At 44.1% G+C, this 22,808-nt stretch overlaps 1 protein-coding gene across 1 annotated transcript in view; it reads right to left on the bottom strand.

Moving 5' to 3' along the window:
* The window catches only part of FARP1 (FERM, ARH/RhoGEF and pleckstrin domain protein 1), a 300,786-nt gene that overhangs the window by 72,380 nt on the left and 205,598 nt on the right, over positions 1 to 22,808 (bottom strand). The window contains exons 4-5 of the mRNA XM_043892272.1: positions 9,189 to 9,231; positions 6,392 to 6,470 (exon numbers count right to left, since the gene is read on the bottom strand). Coding sequence (XP_043748207.1) covers positions 6,392 to 6,470; positions 9,189 to 9,231 — 122 coding nt within the window. The remainder of the gene's footprint in view (positions 1 to 6,391; positions 6,471 to 9,188; positions 9,232 to 22,808) is intronic.

Raw genomic sequence — 22,808 nt, 5'->3', positions numbered from 1 at the left:
GGATCTGACCCAGGTCTCCTGCATTGCAGGCGGATTCTTTACCAACTGAGTTATCAGGAAAACAAGGAAGCCCAATAAAAATAGGTAATCCAAGGCAAAAAACTGGGCATGTAATCTGTCTCTCCTGTAGGAAGAGTATTTCATGATATACAGATAGGTGGCTCCAGTGGTCAAGAACCTGCCTGCCAATGCAGGAGACCTAAGAGATGTGAGCTTGATCCCTGGGCTGGGGACATTCCCTGGAGGAGGACATGGCAATCCACTCCAACATTCTTGCCTGGAGAATATAGAGAAGCCTGGTGGGCTACAGTCCATTGGGTCGCAAAAAGTCAGACACAATTGAAGTGATTCAGCATGCATAGATAATCCAGCTAGATGAGGCAAAATTCTACTTTACAGAAGAACACCAACAAATAACACAACAAAAATAACAATCATAAAACACTCATCCTACGGCCTCTAAAGAAATGATTGACTCTGGCAAGGATTGTTACTTGTTGTAAAAACCACTTAGGAGTTTGGACATTTGAATGGAGACAAGCTCACAAGACTTCCCTTCAGAAGGGAAAGGTCAGAATGCTATCCCCCCAACTCAGTGATCAATCTCAGCATCACTAATGAAATAGGAAGCACACGACATCACTTACCAGGGGATTCTAGTCAAGAATGTTCAATGTATCTCTCAAGCTTTTAGAACTGAGGTCTAGTTCACAGGGAATACAGAAGACGGAGAAGTAAGTTAAACAGGAAGCAATCAGACAAACTCAGGAGGTAGGTTATCTCACAGTGCAGCTGGTCCAGATTTTTTTCAACAAGATGGTATCATGAAGAAAAAGAGATTCTGCTAGATTAAAAGAGGTTTAAAGGCCATAACAACCAGTTGCACTGTGGGGTCCTACAGTGAATCTCACTTTAGATGAGCAGATATAAATGACATCTGGGTGACAAAGGGGGATATTTGACTACAGCCAGGGTATTAAACGAGATGAAAAGTACATGTATATACACAGAAAACAAACCAGAAGGGCTCTCCCTGAGGTGCTAGCAATGCTCAGCTCTGGGCAACAGGAACATGGTAGTTTTATCTTCTTAGTCACATTTATCTAGATATTCTAACTTTCTACACTGTACATGGATTACTTTTGTAACAACAAAAGGGTCTTTTAAATTTTTTAAAAAAGGGCTTTTAGCAAGACTAACCACAGAGGTGTCGTGAAGAATTAAATGACATAAGACATGGAAAGCACAGTGACTAGAATAAAAGCATTCAACACAAATTAGCAATTTTTAAAAACTGAATAAAAATGAATCCCCTTTAAGTCATTTGCGTGCATGCTAAATCGCTTCAGTCATGTCTGAGTCTGTGGGACCCTATGGACCGTAGCCCACCAGGCTCCTCAGTCCATGGGATTCTCCAGGCAAGAATACTGAAGTGGGTTGCCACGCCCTCCTTCCAGGGGATCTTTCTGACCCAGGGATCGAACCTGTATCCCTTGAAGTCTCCTGTGTTGGCAAGTGGGTTCTTTACCACTAGCGCCACCTAAGTCATTTAAGACCAGGATTAAGAACTAAAGAACTACATAGGCATTTCATAACCAGAAAAAACAAACACCCAAAGGTCTACCAGGTGACAACAGCTGACCTTTCCCCAAGCCCCCATAATGTTCATTCATTCATTCATTCTCTTTCTCTGTCTCTCTCCCTGGAGAGTCAAAGCAGAGTAAAACAGAGCACATAAAAACAGTTGCAACATCAGCACACAGATTTACACGGGAAGAGGTGGCCCGAACCAGCTCTCTGGATGAGGCTGTGGTTATTGTTTTTTGAATCCAACACTTCTTAGAACTACAGGCTTTAATTCTCACCTGTGTAGTTAATTTTCAGGTAAGTAGGAAGAACGTGTGTTTTAAAAGCATGACATTCCGAATGTAACCAGCTATCAGTTTAAACACAGGGCCCTGTGGTCCAGAGACAGAACTCAGGATTCAGGGCCTCTGGGGAGGGTTTCTTGTGGGTGTTGAGAGGGTGTGGGGTTCCGAAGGCTCCCCTCTTTCATTAGAGAGCAAAGCCTGAGCTGAAGGCTGCGGGAGGAACCTGTCACTCCCTGATTATGCTGACTCTTCCTGTCCTAAGGCCCTGTAATCCCACTGGGCACCGCGTCATCCTGTTGTAAAGACAGCCGCTGCAGGGCTGACTTCAGAAACTCAGCAGCACTTTCTGCCCCACAAACTGAAGCAATTCCAACCGAATTCACACGAAGTGCTCAGAGCAGACAACAGTCCTTGGCAGAAGGGTGGGCGTATGAGGGGGGAGGCGACGACAGTGGTGGGGCCAGAGGGCTGTCACTTCCAGGGCCCTCGGGGGAGGAAGTCACACCCCTCGGAAGCCATGTTTTAAACACGTCTGTTTCCATTTATTTCATTCGGGAGCTCTTCATCTTTCTGCCACTTACTCAATGTACATGCCGGTGTCCCAGCCAGCCAAAGACAACACCGCAGCAGACCTGCATGGCAGCGAACTCTGATAGGTGCCCTCCGCTTAGAAGAACACAGCCAAGGGACTCCTTGGCCGTCCAGTGGTTAAGGCTCCGCTTCCACTGCATGGGGCGGGGGTGTGATCCCTGGTCGGGGCACTAAGATCCTGAGTGTCATGCAGTGTGGCTAAACTGCTTCCCCCCAAAAACACAGCCAAGTAGAAACTGGATCCTACTTAAGAGGCGATGCTCAGAGAGTACTATGTCTGATCTCACCAGCACAGCCAAGTAATTCCCAGCTAGGCCAGAAGAAAGCTTGGTAATTTCTTTTTCAAGACCCCTCCCAAGTGGTTTAAAATCTGCACCAAAGAGTCAGTACTTAGCTCCTTCCAGATGCTTGAGTCCTGCTATCAGGAGAGCAAGAGATCCAGTGAGAATGTAGCCCAGTAAGTAGAAGGGAATTCAGCCTCTTGTTTAACAGTGAGGTGCAATTCAATCTTTGATCTATACAGACGGGGAGCTGAAAGCTATTCCTGGAGGCCTGAAGAGTTAGCTCCAGCTCGAGTGCACTTCAAGTCTGCTCAACTGCAGGCCCATTTCCGTCTGCCTCCCGCTCATCCGCATGTCCCTCACCTGAAGCGCTATCTATACAGGGCTTCTCCTAGATCCTCCTTCCCTCACCATCTGCCATGGAAAACTGCCTGGAGTCTCAATGGTCACATTACTAGATTTCTGCTTAAACAGGACTCTGCGAGTGTGGGAGTCAACCCCTTGGATCTGGGAGGTCGCCTTCCCGTCACATCTTGCAGCAAGGCAGAAAGTGCTGCGGAGCTTCTAGGCTTCCGATCAAGTTTATCAACCCTGAGCCAAAGGAATTCTCTTGTTGGGAAAGACTTCTAAGATGTTAGTTAACTCTGGGAGCCAGAAAATGGCAATAACAAAACCCCAAAACTGCTTGTGGCAGTTGAGGAATTTATCAGATTGGTCAGAGCAGCTGTCAAGATACCAGGAAAACACACACACACACACACACACACACACACACACACACACACACACACACACACACACACACACACACACACACACACACACACACACACACACACACACACACACACACACACGGCTGACTGGTCACAAGTTGTATGGAATTTTATAACCAGGGCCAGAAGAGTAGGAAACTCCCAAGTCTCTAGAGATGATGATTCACAAAAACTGAAAAGGTGCAAAACTCATTGCGAAGTAGAATGGGGAGAAAGATGTGGGGAGTGGGGGTTGGGGGGAGGGGGCGGGATTTAATGCTGCCAACTCCCTAGGCAGGATGAAGGCCCAGTGAGATGCAGGAGGAAAAGGCCCATTGGCAACCAACAGCTGGACTCGCCTTTAGATTCATTTCAATGTTCTGAGCTTCGAGCAACGCATGTTCCAACAACAGGAAAACCAGGCTCAGAAACTGACACACTAGCCCAATAACGACACGGCGTGAAGATGCTACTGGGGTCGGCCCCTCCGGCTTGGAACTTGGGGCGGCGAAGTGCAACCCCAACTGCTTCCCCTTCACATGCAGCATCCCAGCCATGTGGGTCCCAGAAGGCTGATGGTTTCTACAGGTCCTGATCATGTAACTGCTTTTTTCAAGGGATGGAAGTGGAGGAAAACAACCAGTGGAGACTCATTCAGAACACAATGGGCTTCCCTCGTGGTCCAGCTGTTAAGAGTCCACCTGCCTATGCGGGGAACACGGGTTCGATTCCTGGCTCCAGGAAGATTCCACCTGCCGAGAGGTGGTGGAACAACTCTACTGAGCTCATGCTCTAGAGCCTGGGAGCCGCGGCCAGAGAAGTCCGAGTGCCTTAGAGCCCATGAGCTGCAACTACTGAGCCTGTGAGCCTAGAGCCTGTGCTCTGCAACAAGAGAAGTCACCACGAGACGTCGGGCTCCGCAACCAAGAGTAGCCCCTGCTTGCCGCAAGGAGAGAAACCTGTGTGCTGCAGTGAAGGCCCAGCCATAGATAGATAACATACAAAGCCATGGGAAGGGGCTTCCTGGAATCGCACGTTCGGGTACCCAGTGCCCCTCCTGATGCAGCCCTGGGATGCTCGGCAAGGACCTCCCACATCACTTGGTAGCACCAGACTCTGGACTCTCCACCCTCCCCAATCCTCTACCTTCCCTCCACCGGTCCCCATTCTAGTTATCACCCACCTGGTCCCTTAAGCCCAAAACCTAAGCATTCCCTCCACTTCCAACCCCTCACAAGCTCAGAACGACCCCACCTCCAACACGTGTTCCATATTCATGTGTCTTCTCTATTCCCACTCGTACCACCTCCTCTGCCACCATCATCCTGGCCTGGCTGCCGTTTCTTCTTGTCATCCTCCCCTCGGTATCCACGGCAACTGATCTCTCAACACTACTTATCATCCGGCCTCTGTCCCACCTCAACGCACTTTACTCTCAGTGTGCCTGCCACAAGAGCCCTCTTTTCGGTCTTTGAACATCAGGTGCTTGTTGTGATCTTGGGCCCTGCCTAACTGTTCCTTCTACCTGGAAAGCTTGTCCTCTGAAAATGACCGACAGATCCTTTCTGCTTTCTCAGCCCCAGCATCCCAGATCCAACACTGTGAAGTCATCAGAAGTCAAGTCATCACCAGTCTCCTTCTATCACTTCATCTACTCCATCACCTAAGGGCTCTTCCCACTATCTGATATCTTTCGTGTCTGTTTAATTACTGTGTCTGGTCCCATTTGAGTCAGGCCTGTCTTTTCACCAGTACGTCCCCCGTCCCTGGGACAAGGCGTTCACACCGTGTACATTTCATCACTATTGTTGATTGACTGCCTTCACGCTGCTGATAAATCATGGTCAACCACCCAAGAGAGTGTGCTCTGTACCATGGGATGAGAAAGATGTGACAGCCTTCAGTGGGAACAGCTAAAGCTGAAAGGCAAGCGTGGCAACAATCTGGATGGTCAGACTAGCGTACTTAGTCTTCAAAGGGAGGCGTTTTATCTTCACGTGTTCCCACCAGGCTCTGCTCTCTTTTAGAACAGCACGTGTCTTCCTGCAAATTATAAAATGGGTAATGTAATAGTAGGGGTGAGGATGATGGCATCCCTACTGGGTTCAGAAAATGACTTCCTTGGTGGTTCAGATGGTAAAGAATCTGCCTACAACACAGGAGACCCAGGTTTGATCCCTCGGTCGGGAAGATCCCCTGGAGAAGGGCATGGCTACCCACTCCAGTATTCTTGCCCGGAGAATCCCATGGACAGAGGAGCCCCTGGAAGTAGGCGGGCTACTAGAAGTCCATTGGGGTCACAAAGAGTTGGACACAACTGAGTGACTAACACTTGCACTTGCCTGCTACTGGGTTCCCGGTGCTCTGTGTATATTAGCGCTTATTCTCAAAACAACCCTGGCAAAGCAAGCATTGCAGTCACATTGACCCGGCAATGAACAGAGGTGCAGGGGGATTAAGTAACTGGCTGGCCACACAGCTACCGAGGGCAGGGCTTGGCCACGCTTTCCAAGAAACAGACAGTTCGCAGCCATTCAGCCACCGCAGCAACGGACAGAAACTCTGAGTTCACACTTTGGCTCCACAGAAGAGATTCATTTCCCAAAACTGCCTTGTGATGTGACAGACAGGAGGAGATATATGACAGTAACAGATTACAGGCCTGGACGCTTCACAGCACAGCTTTTAAGAAATCAGCTTGCGGGGAAACTGCAGCACTTTCTTTCTTCCCATGCTTGTAAACACAACTGGGAGGGAGGAAGGTTAAACCTTCTGGCACAAGAGCAGATGCTGGTCAAGGCAACATCGTGCAAGTGTTTTATCCGTCGACTTACAACATTCACTCTCTCTGCGGCACCCACAGCAACACACACCCTGTTTCCAAACCACTCACCTGGTGAGTTCTTCTTGGAGTTGAGTGTGGTCAGGTGGAAAGAATTTCACCACAAACTTGACGACGACATGTTTCGGCCCTGGGAGGGGGGGGAGGGGAGGGCAGCAAAGCATTTATTGATTTGTCTTGCAAATGCCATTAAAGAAAAAGACACAAGAGGTGATATTATACACCAGATAAGTGAGTCTCATTCCAAGCTGCTACGAGGAGTTCTGCTGACATGCCAGTCACTTAATTAGTTGGTTAAGTTTGGTTATTATTCACATTTTCACATTGTGGGGAGACAGATAGCTCTTTCCTTTTTTTTTTTTTAATTGAAAAAAAACAAACAAAAAAAACCCTCATGTCATGTGGCATCTGTTTTCTGACCAGGGACTGAACCCAGGCCCCCTTCATTGGAAGTGTGGATTTTCAACCACTGCCAAGGAAGTCCAGATACCTGGTTTTTAAAAATACCGTGACAAGGGTATTACACTGAGGCATCAAACGTTTTCTCTGGAGACAAACTGTATCCAGATTTTAAAAGTAGACATGTTCTTCAAAAACTTTTCTGCCTGTTTTAATCCAAATATGGGCTTCCCAGATGGCGCTAGTGGTAAAGAATCTGCCTGCCAATGCAGGAGATGCAGGTTTGATCCCTGGGTCAGGAAGATCCCCTGGAGGAGGGCATGGCAACCCACTCCATTATTCTTGCCTGGAGAATCCCATGGACAGAGGAGCCTGACAGGCTACAGTCCATGGGGTCACAAAGAATGGGACATGACTGAAGCAACTTAGCAGGCATGTACATTAGCCCAAATATAGGCTTTAGACAGCTTAAAGAAAACATAATGAAGAAGTAAATCAGTTATGTAATTTACTATTTCTACCTCCAAGCCACAGCAGCTAATGTGTTCATCGCTGTTGGTCAAAGCCTTTGTTAAGTGTCTGGTATATCGTTTTATTAATAAGGCCCAATAAAATTAAGAAGCAGATCTGGAAGAGGGTGGGCAGGGTGAGACTGGGAATGAGACAGGGAACTTCACAGAATTAAAACAGAATATCAAATTGATGATAAAATCATCATTTGTCGCCTGAGTCAGAGTTTATTTTGCTGTATAAGCCACAATGCAAAAGCAATCTTACAGGTTCTGCCATTTAGAATAACAGCAATAAGTTTATGTTCTATGAAATACAAGGTATTATGATGAAATCCAACTCTTAACAGCAGTTGTATAAAAGCAGAAAATGTCTTTCTGATCCGCCTTTCACTATCACAAAAAATAGATGTGGTGTTATCATTTCTATGATAACATGTTCAAATGTAAAGAAAACGAAAATGATGTATCATAAGGTGATGTCAAGTGATCCGTACAAAATGGAAGGAGGAAGGAAAACAAGAAGGCACACGAGTACTGAAGCCAAGAGAAGCCAGGCTTCTTTCCGCTAACCACTCCCAAAATTAACAGAAATCCTCGCCTGTCAATTCCGGCTCGCAAAATAACAAGAGCAAAATGGGAAAGACAGGAACGTCTAGTTAATTCCACGTAGCAATTTTCACCAACGGGGATTTACACGAGGCTACTTGGATCCTTAGACAACCCGAGGCTAGGCAGAGGCTGGTACTAAATGGAGAACGAGAGCCTTGTCACACGGGGCGAGTCACAAGCCGCGGAGTGGGAAAGGCGAACCTCTGCTGAGGTGCTGACCCAAACCACAGCCGCGGCCCTGGCTCTGACATCTTTCCACCATTTGCAGTTCCCATCTTGGGCTACCTCAGGGACAAATGTCAGCATTCGAGATGCTACGCTCCCTCCAGCCTTCAGGTCTGGGGGCTTTTGCTCAGCAATGCGTCCCGCACCCTGGTCCCTGGCTAGCTGCCCAATAAACGCTGAACAATGGCTGTTTTGTTTTCTGCGTTAATAATTGCTTAATTTCAATGACAGAAGATCAACATCAATTTCAATTGCATGAGGGGCCATTTAACACACTGCGCTTGTTTATTACAGTCTCATAAACTGCTCTAAGTGGCCTGGTGGGGTTTCTTAATCAGACATAAAGTCGACCCCACAAGGTACTGCGTGTTTCATGCTCAACTAAAGGCACGCAGCCCGGGGACCATCCTCAGACTTTTGCCTGGTGTCTGGCTGCAGTGAGGGACCAAGTGGGATGAACTGGAGAACAGAGCTCGTCTCTGAATCTGACCCCTCCAGAGAGAGGGGAGAGCACTTTGGTGCTGATGCAAAATGAGAGGAAGGGGAAATCCAAGTGTGTCTTTTTCTAACTTCTCTCCTAGACCCTCCTTAATCTTTTCTTCGACAACTCGGTCTAAATGCAGGCCAGATCTCCCCTGTTCTGCTAACCATTCAGACACAGATACATTTTTGGGCATCTATTTTTTTTCCCCCAAATTCCACTTGTATTCTAATTTCACAGGCTTTGAAAAGGCAGCATAGAAATCCTGATGGCAATTTTATGAATAAATGCTTCCACCTCCCTCCGCAAAAGTAACAATAAGAAGCAGGAGCACAGACAGAAACCAGCTCAATTGCTTTGGGCCTTAATAGCCTGCTTCAATCATTAATCAAAATGACATTTGATTTTTCCAAGCAAGGTTGTGATTACCAAATTATTACATATTAAAATTGCAGAAGATGCATTTGAACAGCATGTAAATTAGTGGATGACAAAACACAATCGTAGGGCAAAAAGGGAGGTGGCTCCAGAGCTTGTCGCCACAGGGCAGCGGACGTCTAGACAAGGAGACCATCTGGCTTACATCTCACATCACTGTTAAACAGGAGGGGCGTATACTTACTTCTAATCTGCTTGACAATAGGTTTTAAGAGATCCAGCCACACCTACAAAGGAAAAAAAAAAGACTGAGACACAAATTCTCAATGAAGAGACTTGCAAGTATTTTAAAGACTTCACTAGGAGCTGTTCAAAATCAAAATAATTTTGAGGGTTTGAGGTTGTCCGCGCCTTTTTCTCTCACCAGAATGCTGTAACTTAGACTATCTCCCACATTTATAGAAAAGACCCGAATTTTCTAAGAGTATCCCTGAGCTTGAAAATCAAAATCTCTCCGAGAAACAAATAGTTCATATGGCTCACTAAGAATTTTCTATTCTCACTGGTACTTTTATCACAGTTCACAGTTTTATTCAGTAAACATTAATGCATGATTGCCTTAATGGAGTATAAATGGAGTAAAATACACATGCTCTTTAGTGAAACAAAATTCATGTATGTAGACGCACCTACAGAACAGCACAGCTTTGAGGGTTATGGAAAGGGAGTATTTATAGAACACACCTCTGCACCAGACACCATCCGTAAGCTATTTTACCTCTCAAAGCAAGACCAGAGGATTCCTATTACTCAGGAGAGAAATTTGAGACTTGCAGAGGTTCAATAAATATCCCAGGCCCTCAGCTAGACAGTTGTGTCAGGGCTAGAACTGAAATAGGTCTGTCCAACTTCAAAGTCCAGACTCTTCGCACACAGTCTCCTGAGCATGCCATCTGAACAGCAAAATTTTAAAAAGAGAGAGGGAAACCAGTTGCCCTTCATAATAAAGTGTAAGTTGACTCTTGAACTTGTGATCCTGTGAAAGGGTTCTACTGAAGCTCATATTTGCATATACGATAAAAACAAAGTTAATGGGCTTAATGGAAGAGGGGTTTTATAAGTAAATACAAAAAAGAGAAACACTGCTAAAGAAAACTATGCAAAGAATAACAGGGTAATGACAAAAAAAAGCCAATTGCTCACCAGCAGATGTCTACATTTAGAAGTAATTTACACTGTAAGTGCAAGTTTAGTCAATATCATTTCCACCCACTAAATATGCAACTAGATGTGCCTGTATGCAGTACATGTGTGCATTTTATAAGCCTGAAGTTGGCAAGGGTGCCAGGAAATGAGCACTGCCTTACTTTATTGGTAGATGTATGAATTGGTACCATGTTTCTGGAGACCAATTAGGGAATGATTATCTAAAGCCTAAAAAGTATTCACAAAGATACTCTTTCATCCAGTAACTTGACTTTTGATGAATATTTGAGAGTGTGGGAAACTGTTTCAGAGATGAGAAAGTGGGTTATTTCCTCTTTTCTTCTGCCTTTCTACATTACCCATATTACCTTCAATGATCATCAGAATTCTCATAATGAAAAAAGTAAAACTTTTAAGTGTTTACTTATTCAGGTTAATCTTCCCTTCCATCACCGTTACAAATAAATATGTTTTCCTAATGAAATTCTCATTTCTACACTCCCCATCCCCAACCACTCCGCTATGTGAGAAAAACAATAAAGGCATTAAGTTGCCTTGGGATCATCTCCACTGTCACACTCATAAGACCCAACCTTAAATGAGAGAGAATAACCATTCAAAACAAGGGTCTTGTGAGATGTATTATTTCCCTCTCAAGAATCTTAAAAGATGGCAAAAAATCCTCATTGACAGATGAAGAAATTGAGATTTGGAGCACAGCTGCCCAGGGCTGGGATTCAAACCCTGTTCTTCAAACCCATTTACTCATTCAACAATACACCACTGTGTCCTTCTGCTGGGTTCTGGGAATGCAATGATAAGAGACCAGTCATGGTCACTGCTTCACGGAGAGTCGGGTTAGTGAGAAAGACAGACAGGAACCAAGACCTTCCCAAGAAAAGTAAAGAAATACCTAGGACAAACGCACTTTGCCAACAAAGGTCCATCTTGTCAAAGCTATGGTTTTTCCAGTGGTCATGTATGGATGTGAGAGTTGGACTATAAAGGAAGCTGAGCACCGAAGAACTGATGCTTTTGAGCTGTGGTGTTGGAGAAGACTCTTGAGTGTCTCTTGAAGTGCAAGGAGATCCAACCAGTCCTTCCTAAAAGGGGATCAGTCCTGGGTGTTCATTGGAAGGACTGATGCTGAAGCGGAAACTCCAATACTTTGGCCACCTGAAGTGAAGAACTGACTCATTTGAAAAGACCCTGATGCTGGGAAAGACTGAAGGTGGGAGGAGAAGGGGATGACAGAGGATGAGATGGTTGGATGGCATCACTGACTAAATGGACATGAGTTTGGGTAGACTCCGGGAGTTGATGATGGATAGGGAGGCCTGGCGTGCTGAACTCAGCACGACTGAGCGACTGAACTGAACTGAAGACGAAAGAAACAATGGGGAGTGCCAGATGACTCTGAGCCTTAGGACAGAGAGGTCTGCCTCAGTTACAGGCAGGAGGAGGGCTTCCCTGAACATGACATTGTGCTGAGATCTGAAGGGGATGAGAGAGGTGAGGAGAAGCTATGAAGACGTGCAGTAGAAACACCCGTCCAGATGGCTCAACGTCGTGACGGGAGACCAACATGACCGCAGAACAAGGTTGGTGGGTCAGGGAGGGGCCAGACCCACCAAAGCCACATGAAGGCACTTCACTGTTATCCTGAGAACATGGTGAAGACTTTTATAAGTATAGGGCTGATACAATCAGATCAACACTTGAGTCTGGCAATGTGAGAACAGACCAAGGGGTCAGAACAGATGCAGGATACCTGCTGTATTCGTCCAGGAAAAAAAAGATGGTGTTTTGGATCCGGAGAGGAGAAGCAGAGCTGGGGAGAAGAAGGTGGACTCAAGAAAAATGTTAAGAGGTAAAATCCAGTGGGACTTACTGATGGGCTAGATGAGGTAGCCAAGCAGCAGACAATAACCAGAATGACACTGAGATGTCTGCTGTAGGCGTCTGGATGGAGGCTGGTCCATGCTGAGACAGGCATCGCTGGAAGAGGGTCAGGATGGAGGGGTTCTAGACACTTTCATTTTAGGAGGGGCCCTTGGATTCCACGAGGAAGAGACAGCGTGGGAGTGGTGGGACACACACATACAAAACTCAGAGAAGCTGGGGCAGGAGATCTCCCAACACCCGACTCCAGGAGGACAAGGCGGCCTCGTAGAGCCCAGAGGATGAAATGCACCAGCACTGATGACGCGTCTACCAGAGGACGGCCAATGGGAGCAGATGAGGACAGAAGGAACGTAAGGGCAGAGTGGGGTCGCGGAAGCCACGGTGTTTCCAGAAGGAGGAAGAGCAAGAACTGTTGGAGTATCAGACACGGTGGGAACTACAGGATCTGTGGGTCAGTGGACTTGGAGGTGGGTCTGAGAGTCTGGTGGGCGGCGAGGAGACAGGAAGGATGAAAGGTCTTTCCAAGAAGCTTGGCTGTGAAGGAAGAGGCCAGAGACTACGAATGGAAAGGAGAGAGAAGAATCAAATAAAGGCATTGCTTTCTAAATTTTTAATTTTTTAAAATTGGAGAACTGCTTTATTGCGTTCCAGTGTTGTGTTAGCTTCTGCTGTATAATAACACAAATCAGCTATATGCACACACACACACATATATATCCCCTCGCTCTTGGACTTCCCTCCCACCCCGGCCCTATCCCACCCCTCCAGCTCATCACAGAGCAAACTGTGCTGAGCTCCCTGTATTATAGAGCAGCTTCCCATTAGCTGTCTATTTGACACACGGTCGTGTACATACGCCGATGCTTCTCTTGCAATTTGTCCCCCTCTCTCCTTCCCTCTGTGTCCATTCTCTATGTCTGTGTCTCTATTCCTGCTCTACAGATGGGTTCATCAGGATCATTTTCTAGATTCCATATCTATGCATTAACAGATGATACTTGCTTTTCCCTTTCTGACTTTTCACCTCTGCATGACAGACTCTAGGTTCATAAATAAAGGTACTGTTAATTGCTTGTCTTCCATAGGAAAGACCTGCTGTGCCTGAAAAGAGGAGGGTTTGAGAATATGAGCAAGAAGGGATAACCACTACCCTAAGACACCTGCTGCTGCTGCTGCTAAGTCGCTTCAGTCGTGTCCGACTCTGTGTGACCCCATAGACGGCAGCCCACCAGGCTCCACCGCCCCTGGGATTCTCCAGGTAAGACACCTGAGATGGTGTGAAAAGACAGCTCAAGACCACAGGGCATCAGGGAGTGAGCAGAAAGGCTAATGGTAGACACGTCAGTCTCCACTTCTACGTCGGGAAGATAAGACAGTTCCTCTGATGCCATCTGTCTACCCCTGTAACATCTGAGGGCTGGAGGATCCAGGCAAATGGAGAAACTGACACAGCTGTGTTTGCTGGGGTTGAATTAACTGGAGAATTCTAGAAGGGTTTCCCGTGACGGCTGAGCGCCCACTCACAAGCCTGCCAGCCTGTGCTCTTGTGGCCTCCAGGGCTGCCTCAGGGGAACCGTCTCTGAGCTCGTTCACCATCACCCGTTCTGTCGCAGAATCCGCCTAAACTTCTGCAAACCGGCTCAGGACCCAAGAGCTATGCTCTGGCGCTGTAGCTGCCAATTTTATGAATTGTTTTAAAACATCTCTCTTCTGTTTTTGGCATTTCTGCGGAATGCATCAAATACAAGCACCCATTTGAGCCAACTGAGCATGTAGTTTTAGAACACGGAGGTCTGGGAACATCAGACTGGCCTGAATGAGCCTCTCGGGTAGAGTTCTACAGCGATGACGCTCCAGGGCCTCGGCAACATCACGGCTAAACCGGCCTCGGTGAGAACACTGGGCCTGCAAGAGCCTCTGTTTACCAATGAGATAGATATTTGCAGGGCTGAGAGAAAACACCTTGCCCATGGAAGACTTAAACCACTCTAAATGGATGAGCTGGAGGCAGCAAGAAGGAATTTAGGGCTGCTGCTTGACTAGTTAAAAGTACTGAAGCTTGAGATATAGAGAGGCTCTGCTGTGCATAGTCGCTCAGTCGTGTCCTACTCTTTGCGACCCCATGGACCGCAGCCCTCCAGGCTCCTCTGTCCATGGCAACTCTCCAGGCAAGATACTGGAGTGGGTTGCCATGCCCTCCTCCAGGGGATCTTCCCAACCTAGGGATTGAACCCAGGTCTCCTGCATGGCAGGGGGATTCTTTACCGTCTGAGCCACCACGGAAGCCCATGAGTACTGGAGTGGATAGCCTAACCCTTCTCCAGGGGATCTTCCCAACCCAGGAATTGAACCAGGGTCTCCTGCATTGCCAGCTAATTCTTTACCAGCTGAGTTACCAGAGAAGCCCACAGAGACGGCTACAGGGAAGTATTTGAACTACACCAGGTCCTCCTAGACAACTCACTTGTTCCTTCAGCCTAAGCAGAAGAGAAACACGTTCCAGATGAGTAACAAAGGCAACAAAAGCACCACCATCTGTCTTTGCCTGCCAGAAGATCTCTAGAAGGTCACAATTGTAATCACCCATCTCTAACCTCACCTCCTGAAACTTCTTCAACCAACCCACACATCCCTGTGCTCACAAAAATCACGCTGCTGGTCTCCAGAGCACAGCTGGAGATCCACATTACCTGACTGCAGAGAGATGTGGTTAAAATGCATAGGCTTCCAGGAATGCCACACCTGGTCAGGAAGACCTCATGGAAACAAAAAACTCCACCCCCCCCACCCCCAGGCTTTGAAGGCCTGGAAGTTAAGAGTTTGCTCAGGCTGCCATCACAAAGGACCACAGACAGAGTGGCTTAAACAACAGAGATCTATTTCCTCTCAGTTCTGGAGGCTGAAGGTGCCCCAGGTCTGGTTACCCCTGAGGGCTCTCTCACTGACTTGCGGATGACCGTCTTCTGACTGTGTCTTCAGCAAGTCCCCCCTCTGTGCACATGGGCCCGGTATCTCCGGGCTATCTCCCAATTCCCTCTTCTTAAAATTGACACGGTTCAGACTGGACTAGGGTCTGCCCTAACATTCCTATTTTAACTTAATCACCTCTCCAAAGGCCCTGTCTTCAACAGTCACATTCTGAGATGCTGGGTGTTAGAGCTGCAAGATACACATTTGTGGGGTGGGACATAACAGAGGCCACAATACCTATGTTCCACATAGGTGTTTAGTTTCAACACAGCTTTTCAGCCCCATTTTGCCCTGCTTGCCTGTATCTCAGCCAGCCTCCCTGTTTTCCTTTGATCCGCTATTAATGTTACTTTCCTCTTTTGGCATGTGTTTCTGCACTGAAATACTCTTAGAGAAGAAATGCTTTAATGCCTAGGTTTCAAAGGCAAAGCAAAATGAATCGCTGTCCCCAAAGCCTTTATGTTCTTTTCCTAAACATCTTTTCCCCCTATTGTTTGGTGAGAGGCATTTCAGGTGGGTTTTGTAGGCAACTGAAATATTTGAGGTACTTTTAGAAAGGGTCTTATAAAAAGAGAGTCACTTAGGGACTTCCCTGGCAGTCCATTGGTTAAGACTCCACACTTCCACTGCAGGGGGCATGAGTTCAATCCCTGGTCAAGGAACTAAGATCCCCCCTATTATGCAGTGCAGCCAAAAAAAAAAAAAAAGTCACTTAACATGACATTAGGCAAGACAGGGAAGAAGTGATTTCATGATTTCTATGTGCCAGGCATTGGATAGGTACTTTATACACTCTCATTTAATATTCACAACAAAATGGTTATTTTACACATGAAGGAAGCCGAGTTCAGAGAGCTTATTTATGTTGTCCAAGGTCAGACAGCTGGGATTTGACTTCAGATCCATCTGACTCCACACCTGTGCTTTTTCTGCTACATAATATGATGCTCCTCTAAAAAGACTCAAAAGTTCATCTTTCTTTTTCTTAATGTCAAATCTGCATACAACTGAAATATTTCACCATCAACTATAAGACATATAGGAGCCAGATAAAATATGATACAAAAAGTTATCCAGTGTCTAGAACTCACTGCAATAAATTAATCTTCCTGCAGGCCAGCTCCTATAAGAAATGACTTTATTTTGAATTTTTGTAATAGTTTCCTTGAATGCAATTTTTCATATTGATTTTAATTGGTGGCTCAAATGGTAAAGAATCTGCCTGCAGTGCAGGGAACCCAGGTTAAATCCCATGGTTGGAAAGATCCCCTGGAGAAGGAAATGGCAACTCACTCCAGTATTCTTGCCTGGAGAATTCCAGGACAAAGGAGCCTGACAGGCTACAGTCCATGGGGTTGCAAAGAGAAGGACATGACTGAGCGACTAACTTTCTTTCTTTTCATATATGGCTATATATATGATATTAAATGTGGCTTTCTTTTTAAAAACCTATTAATTTTTAGAGAGTTCTGGTCAAACTAGAGTAACAGGAACTAGATGTATCTTCCTATGTGAAACAACAACAACAAAAAGAAAATAAAAACCATCACACCTGGAGATCTGGACACAGTGGGAAACTGAGTGATCCCCTAGGGACAAGAAACTAGAATCACAACCCTGATGCCTACACTAGCCTCTGCCTTGAGCACGTCTTCAGGATACGGTGCAGAGAGAGAGAATATTGCGGCAGCTGGAAAACGCCATGAGCTGAAGAGATGAGGCTAAGCATGCAAGGGATCAAGGCAGAGAGGGTTTGCAGGAAGTAGGAAGCACGTAGGACCGGACAGAGGGGTACCATGTAAGCAGCAGAGTACTCATCAATGCGTGCTAGTGAGGAAAGTAGCCAAGATGCGTCAAAAATTTAAAAAACAACACAGAAGGATTAGAGGGAACAGGCTTGGTGCTCACACAAGGCCAGGAGTACTACCTCTTCGTACCAACCTAAGCTCTTGATTCATGAACACTGGGAAGAGTACTGAAGGGTCATCGCTAAGGAGTAGGGAATGATTCACCCCAGACCGCAGACTACACCAGTCCTACCTAACAAGAATTAAAAGCCAGTTCTGACAGGACTAAATTATTTCCAAATAACTTACATGCACCTCCCTCCCCAAACTCAGTAACATTCATAGGAATGCAAAACTACCCAGCACTCAACAATGTAAAATTCACAGTATCTAACACCCAATTAAAAAAAAACCACCAGGCATACAAAAAAGCTGGAAAATGTGACACATAATCGGACAAAACAGAAACAATCAAGTTCAATCTAGAAAGGACACAGATGTTAAAATTAGTGAAACAAAAAGGATATGAAGACAGTAAGACTTTATTCTCTATGATCACAAGGTTGAGATATGGAAGATTTTAAGAGGAATCAAACTAAACTTTGAGAGGAAGATACATAGTGTGACATAAACACACACATGCACAAGATGAGATTAACACCAGATGAAACACGGCAGAAGAAATACTAGTGAACTTGAACCAGCAATAGAAGCCATCCAAAATGAAACACAGGAAGAAAAACTACCAAAAAATTAACAGAGTGTCAGAGAACTGTAGAAAAACTTTGGGCAGCCTAATACCCATGTAATTGGGAGTCCCAAAGGAGAGGCGATGGCAGGGGAGGAGGAAAGAAATGAAAAAATATTAAAGAAATAATGATCCTAAGTTTTCAAAATTTGATGAAAACTATAAACCTACAGATCCAAGAACCTAAGCAAACCCCAAGCATAAGAACCATGAAAAAATCTATATGAAAGCACAAATTATTATATGATCAAATTATTCAAAAATAATGATAAAAAGAAAATATTTTAAATCAGCTGGAGGAAAAGAGATATTACATACAAGGAGCAAAGATAAACACAACATTAGCTTTCTTGACAGAAACAATGCAAATGAAAATGCAATGGTAAAATATTTTTCAGCATACTGAAATCATCTTAGAATTTTACACTCAGCAAAATACATCTTTCAAAAAGGAAAGCAAAATAAAAAACATTTCCAAACATGAAAGGTCAGAATTTATTATCAGCAGAGCCACATAATAAGATATGTTAAAGGAAGCAGGAAATAAACAATACCAGATAAGAAATCTGTATCTACACAAAGAAATGAGGAACATCAAAATGGCAACTTCATGGTTAATATGTTTTAAGAATTCTTAAATTATTTAAGTTTCCATAGAAGGTAACTGACTGGTAATCAAGTATACTTCAATAAAAATATAACTGATTGGTAAACAAAAACAACGTAATATAGGTTTCATAATTCATGTAAAAGAAAAACTAACAATAGCAAAAAGGTAAAAAAAAAAAAAAGTAGAAAATGGAGTCATAATGCATGCGTGCTAAGTTGCTTCAGTCATGTCCAACTCTTTGCAACTCCATGGACTGTGGCCCACCAGGCTCCTCTGTCCGTGGGATTCTCCAGGTGACAACACTGGAGTGGGTTGCCATGCCCTCCTCCAGGGGATCTTCCCAACCCAGAGACTGAACCCAGGTCTCCTGCACTGCTGGTGAATTCTTTATCACTGAGCTATGTGAAATGAACCAGTATCACTTGAAGACAGGCTGTGATAAGTTGAAGATGAACATTACTAACCCTAACACAACCATTCAGGTTACAAGTCAAAGAGCTGTAGTTAATAAACCAATAAAAAAAGTAAAATGAAATAAAAATATTCAGTTAATCAAAAAGTAGACAGGAAAAAAGGAACAAAGAGGGATAAGACAAACAGAAAACAAATAGCAAGATGACCCCATTTTATGATATCAATAGTTAAGAGTAAATGTAAATGGTCTAAACACCTATTTACAAGCAAAGATAGTCAGATCTGATAAAAAGGCAAGATCCAACTCTATGCTGACTATAAGAAACACATTGCTAATACAAATACACACACAGTTAAAAACAAAAGGATGGGGGAAAAAGCACATTATGCTAACATTAAGAACTCAAAAAAACTGAAATGGTTATAGATTATTATCAAAGTAGACATTAGACCAAAGAATATCATCAAGAATAAAAAAGGTAATTTCTTAATGGCGGAGAAGTCAGTGAATTATGAGAAAATAAAATCTTAGGTATTTATATGCTTAATAACAGAATTTCAAAATACATGAAACAAAAACTGATCAAACTGCAAGGAGAAAGAGACAAGACCACAATTATAGTTGGTGATTTTACTACCGCTCACTCAGTAACTATTAGAACACATAAGACAGAAATTCAGTAAGGATAGAGATGATTTGAACATCACTATCAACTCAGGTGGCTCAGTGGTAAAGAACCTGCCCGAATGTGGGAGACGTGGGTTGGATCCCTGGGTCAGGAAGATCCCCTGGAGAAGGAAATGGCAACCCACTCCAGTATTCTTGTCTGGAAAATTCCATGGACAGAGGAGCCTTGTGGGCTACAGTCCATGGGGTCACAAGCAAGACACGACTGAGTGACTGAACACACATGTATCAACTGACATGATCTAATTGACACAGATGGGATACTGCATTCCACCCACCAAAATTTACATTCTTTTCAAGTACACATAAAACATTTACCAAAACAAACCACATTTTAGGCCACTAAAGGGATCAATCATTTAAAAGCCTTTCATGTCATACAAACTACAGTTCCCCAACAAGCAGAGAATTACATTAAAACTCAGTAACAGAAAGCACTGTGGAAAATCCCTATATTTGGAAACAAAACAACATACTTCTAAATAACACATGAGTCAAAGGGAAACCAAAGGGAAATTAGAAAGTACTTTAAACTGAAATGAAAGCGAAAACACAATAAATTAAAATTTGCAACATGCTCCTAAAAGCCTCTTAATTGAAAAATAATCTATTGGTATAGAATTCACCTACATGCAAGCTATAGGTAATTATAGATAATTCACATAAGCAAAATTTTAAAAATTACAGTCTACCACCGAGAGATCATGGTTAACACTTTAAGGAAATTGTTCTCAGACCTGAGCTTGTATCCTCTGTGACGACCTAAATGGGAAGGAAATCTAAAAAAGAGGAGTAAATATGTACACATGCGGCCGATTCCCTTTGCTGTAAAGGGGAAACTAACACACTGTAAAGCAACTATACTGCAATAAAAATTATAAAAAAGGAAAACCACTGAAAAAGAAAAAGAATTGAGCTTGTACCCCATTCACCCTAAGAGTTTGTTAAAACATATACCATGGGGTATAACATATACCTAGAGTTCCTTATCTGGGTGAGGACCTGAGAATCCGCATTGCTAAGGTGATGCTGAATGCTGTTGCTGCTTGCGGGCCTGGGGAGTGTGATTTAAGACGCACTGCCTTCGTGCATAACCCTTCTACATCTTCTACAAGCAATGTCCCTGGAAACGTACACTTCTTAAAATCCCAAATGAGGTTATATTGTTTATAACTTAGTTTTTGCTTTTTAGTCAATGATTTCTATCTTTCCATTTTGTAAACTTTTTTCCTCACCAAATACTCTGACTATACTCAAATTTTTGCATGTAAAGAATGTCCTTACTGTGATCTGTTAAAACTAACACCCAATCCAGGACCATCCTTAATATCTGCTTATGTCCCTTAAGTCTTTCTTAATCTAGACTCATCCCTTAAAAAAAAGAAAAGAAAAATGACTGCTGAAGGAACGCATGAATAAAATTTGAACTGAAAAATTGAGAATGTACTTATTTAAAAGGAAAGCTTTAAATAAAAAGGAATTAAAGACAGATCTGTAAACCAAAATATAAGATGAAATGTATAAAGGTATTTATGCACTAGTGCATTAAATTCATTAGGCAGCATTTGATATCCCAGATGTATGCAAAGCGAGCTTACCAGCTGGCGTGGTGGTAAAGAATCCATAGACACAGGTTTGATCCCTGGGTTGGGAAGATCCCCTGAAGGAGGGCATGGCAACCCAAGCTAGTATTCTTGTCTGGAGAATCTCATGGACAAAGGAGCCTGGTGGGCAGGTCCACAGGGTCAAAAAGAGTCAGACATGAACTGAAGCACTCATACATGTATGCAAAGGAAAGTTTTGGAAAAAGAACTAAGAATATTATAATGCAATGTCTGGGGCTTCAGAGGACCTTAGCTTGGAGGAAAAATTTAACCTTTGGGAACCTCTACTTTTTAAGAAGGGCTCAGCAGTAGATCTCAGGCATGGTACTCATAACACATCAACTACTCGGTTTTAACTAATTTAAAATCATTAGTTCAATTTGCACTAGCTTTGAAAAATTCAGTTCAAACGATTTCACTTGGGCATTCTGGCTACTTAATTGGATATTCCTCCTTTAATCTGCAGTTTGTTTCTTCTGTTTTAATTTTTTTCCTCCAACTTAAAACTGTCTAAAATAACACACAAGTGCTTAAAACTACTGAATGCAAATGTATAGCTTAGTGAATTATTTAGTGACACACATTCTTGTATCAACCAAGTCAAGAGACAGAACTCTGTCAGCCAACCAGCCATCTTATCCTAAAACCAACCCCCTCCTTCTAAAAGGAACCACTATCTAGATTTTTACAATAACCATCTACATTTCTTGATGTTTCACTTCATCAAGTGGTACATCTCTATATACTAGTGTTTATTCTTATTTTCAAAAATGTTATGTCATTCAAGCGTCTTTTCACCTATAGGTTCTTCCTCTATCCCTCTTTTCTTTATAGTAAATCTATTGATCTGTGGAATTTCCCAGAGCCTGGATTTTGCAGATTGCATATACTCAAGGGTATCATTCAACATGTTCCTCCGTATTGAGTGCAAATTTGGCAGCTGGATCCAGCTGGTCTCTTTGGTAAGGCTATATACATGGTGTGTTGGGCACTTACGGTGTTATTTTAAGTATGACTGTGATATATTTCTGTTACTCATTTTTATGTGAAAACTGTTTTCTAACCTTTTGAGATGGTTCATGGTAGCTTTCCTAACCTCCCAGAGCTTTCTCTTCTACTGATTTTGGGCCATGTTTGTTTTTTTTTCCCCTTTTAATGGCAGCTTGCTTTCTGAGATTGCCTGGCTCTGTTTCCCTCCTCTATTATTCCTCTCTATTGCCCCTACCTGACTCAATTTCAGTCTCATTCTCCATAGTTTGGCCTAAGTGATGGCCTGTTCTGGGGGATGAGTTACTCCAGCTCACTGGAGCTGGACCGTTCCAGCCTCTTCAGAGCTCCCGATTTCCACTGTTCTTCTCAGACTGTCCCCTGTGGTTTCTAGTGGCTCTTTGAGGGTTCCCTTCTTTGGTCCATCGAGTGCCCTACTGCTCCCTTCTATTTCCTCCCGTGCAGGCCCTGACACAGCACACAGACCTCGTGTCCGACTGATGCTTTGCTTCTGGTTACTTGTACTTCGGGGTCTAGGACTTGCACTCTGACACCTAGCTTTGCCATAAATGTGGTTCATGGCTGTTCTGATTTTGCCAAGTAGCTGTTTTTATGTGGGATTTTGGGTTTGTGAAGATCCAAAAACGATGATTCCACTTCCATCTTCTCAAGACTATCCATTTTAGAAAGCTATTTCCCCTGTATTTTTTTTTTAACCAAATTAAGATGAGGGTCTTCATTACTCACATACTGTGGGGTTAGATGACTGCCATTAGAGTTTGTCACTCACAGTCTCCAGGAGGACGAGACACGGCACAGCGTGCAGGGCCACGTGGGGAAGCACCAGGGTCGGAAGCAGAAAGGGCAAGCACCAAGCATGAGCAGGAAGCGCTACTGTGGCTTCCATGGGGAAAGGCAAGCTAAGTCAGGGTGAGGAGCTTAGGG

Source organism: Cervus elaphus, chromosome 30 (genome assembly GCF_910594005.1).
Source record: "Cervus elaphus chromosome 30, mCerEla1.1, whole genome shotgun sequence".
In the NCBI taxonomy this organism is placed as follows: domain Eukaryota; kingdom Metazoa; phylum Chordata; class Mammalia; order Artiodactyla; family Cervidae; genus Cervus; species Cervus elaphus.
Note: the sequence above shows the minus strand (reverse complement) of the source record. Positions and strands in the feature narration are given on the sequence as shown.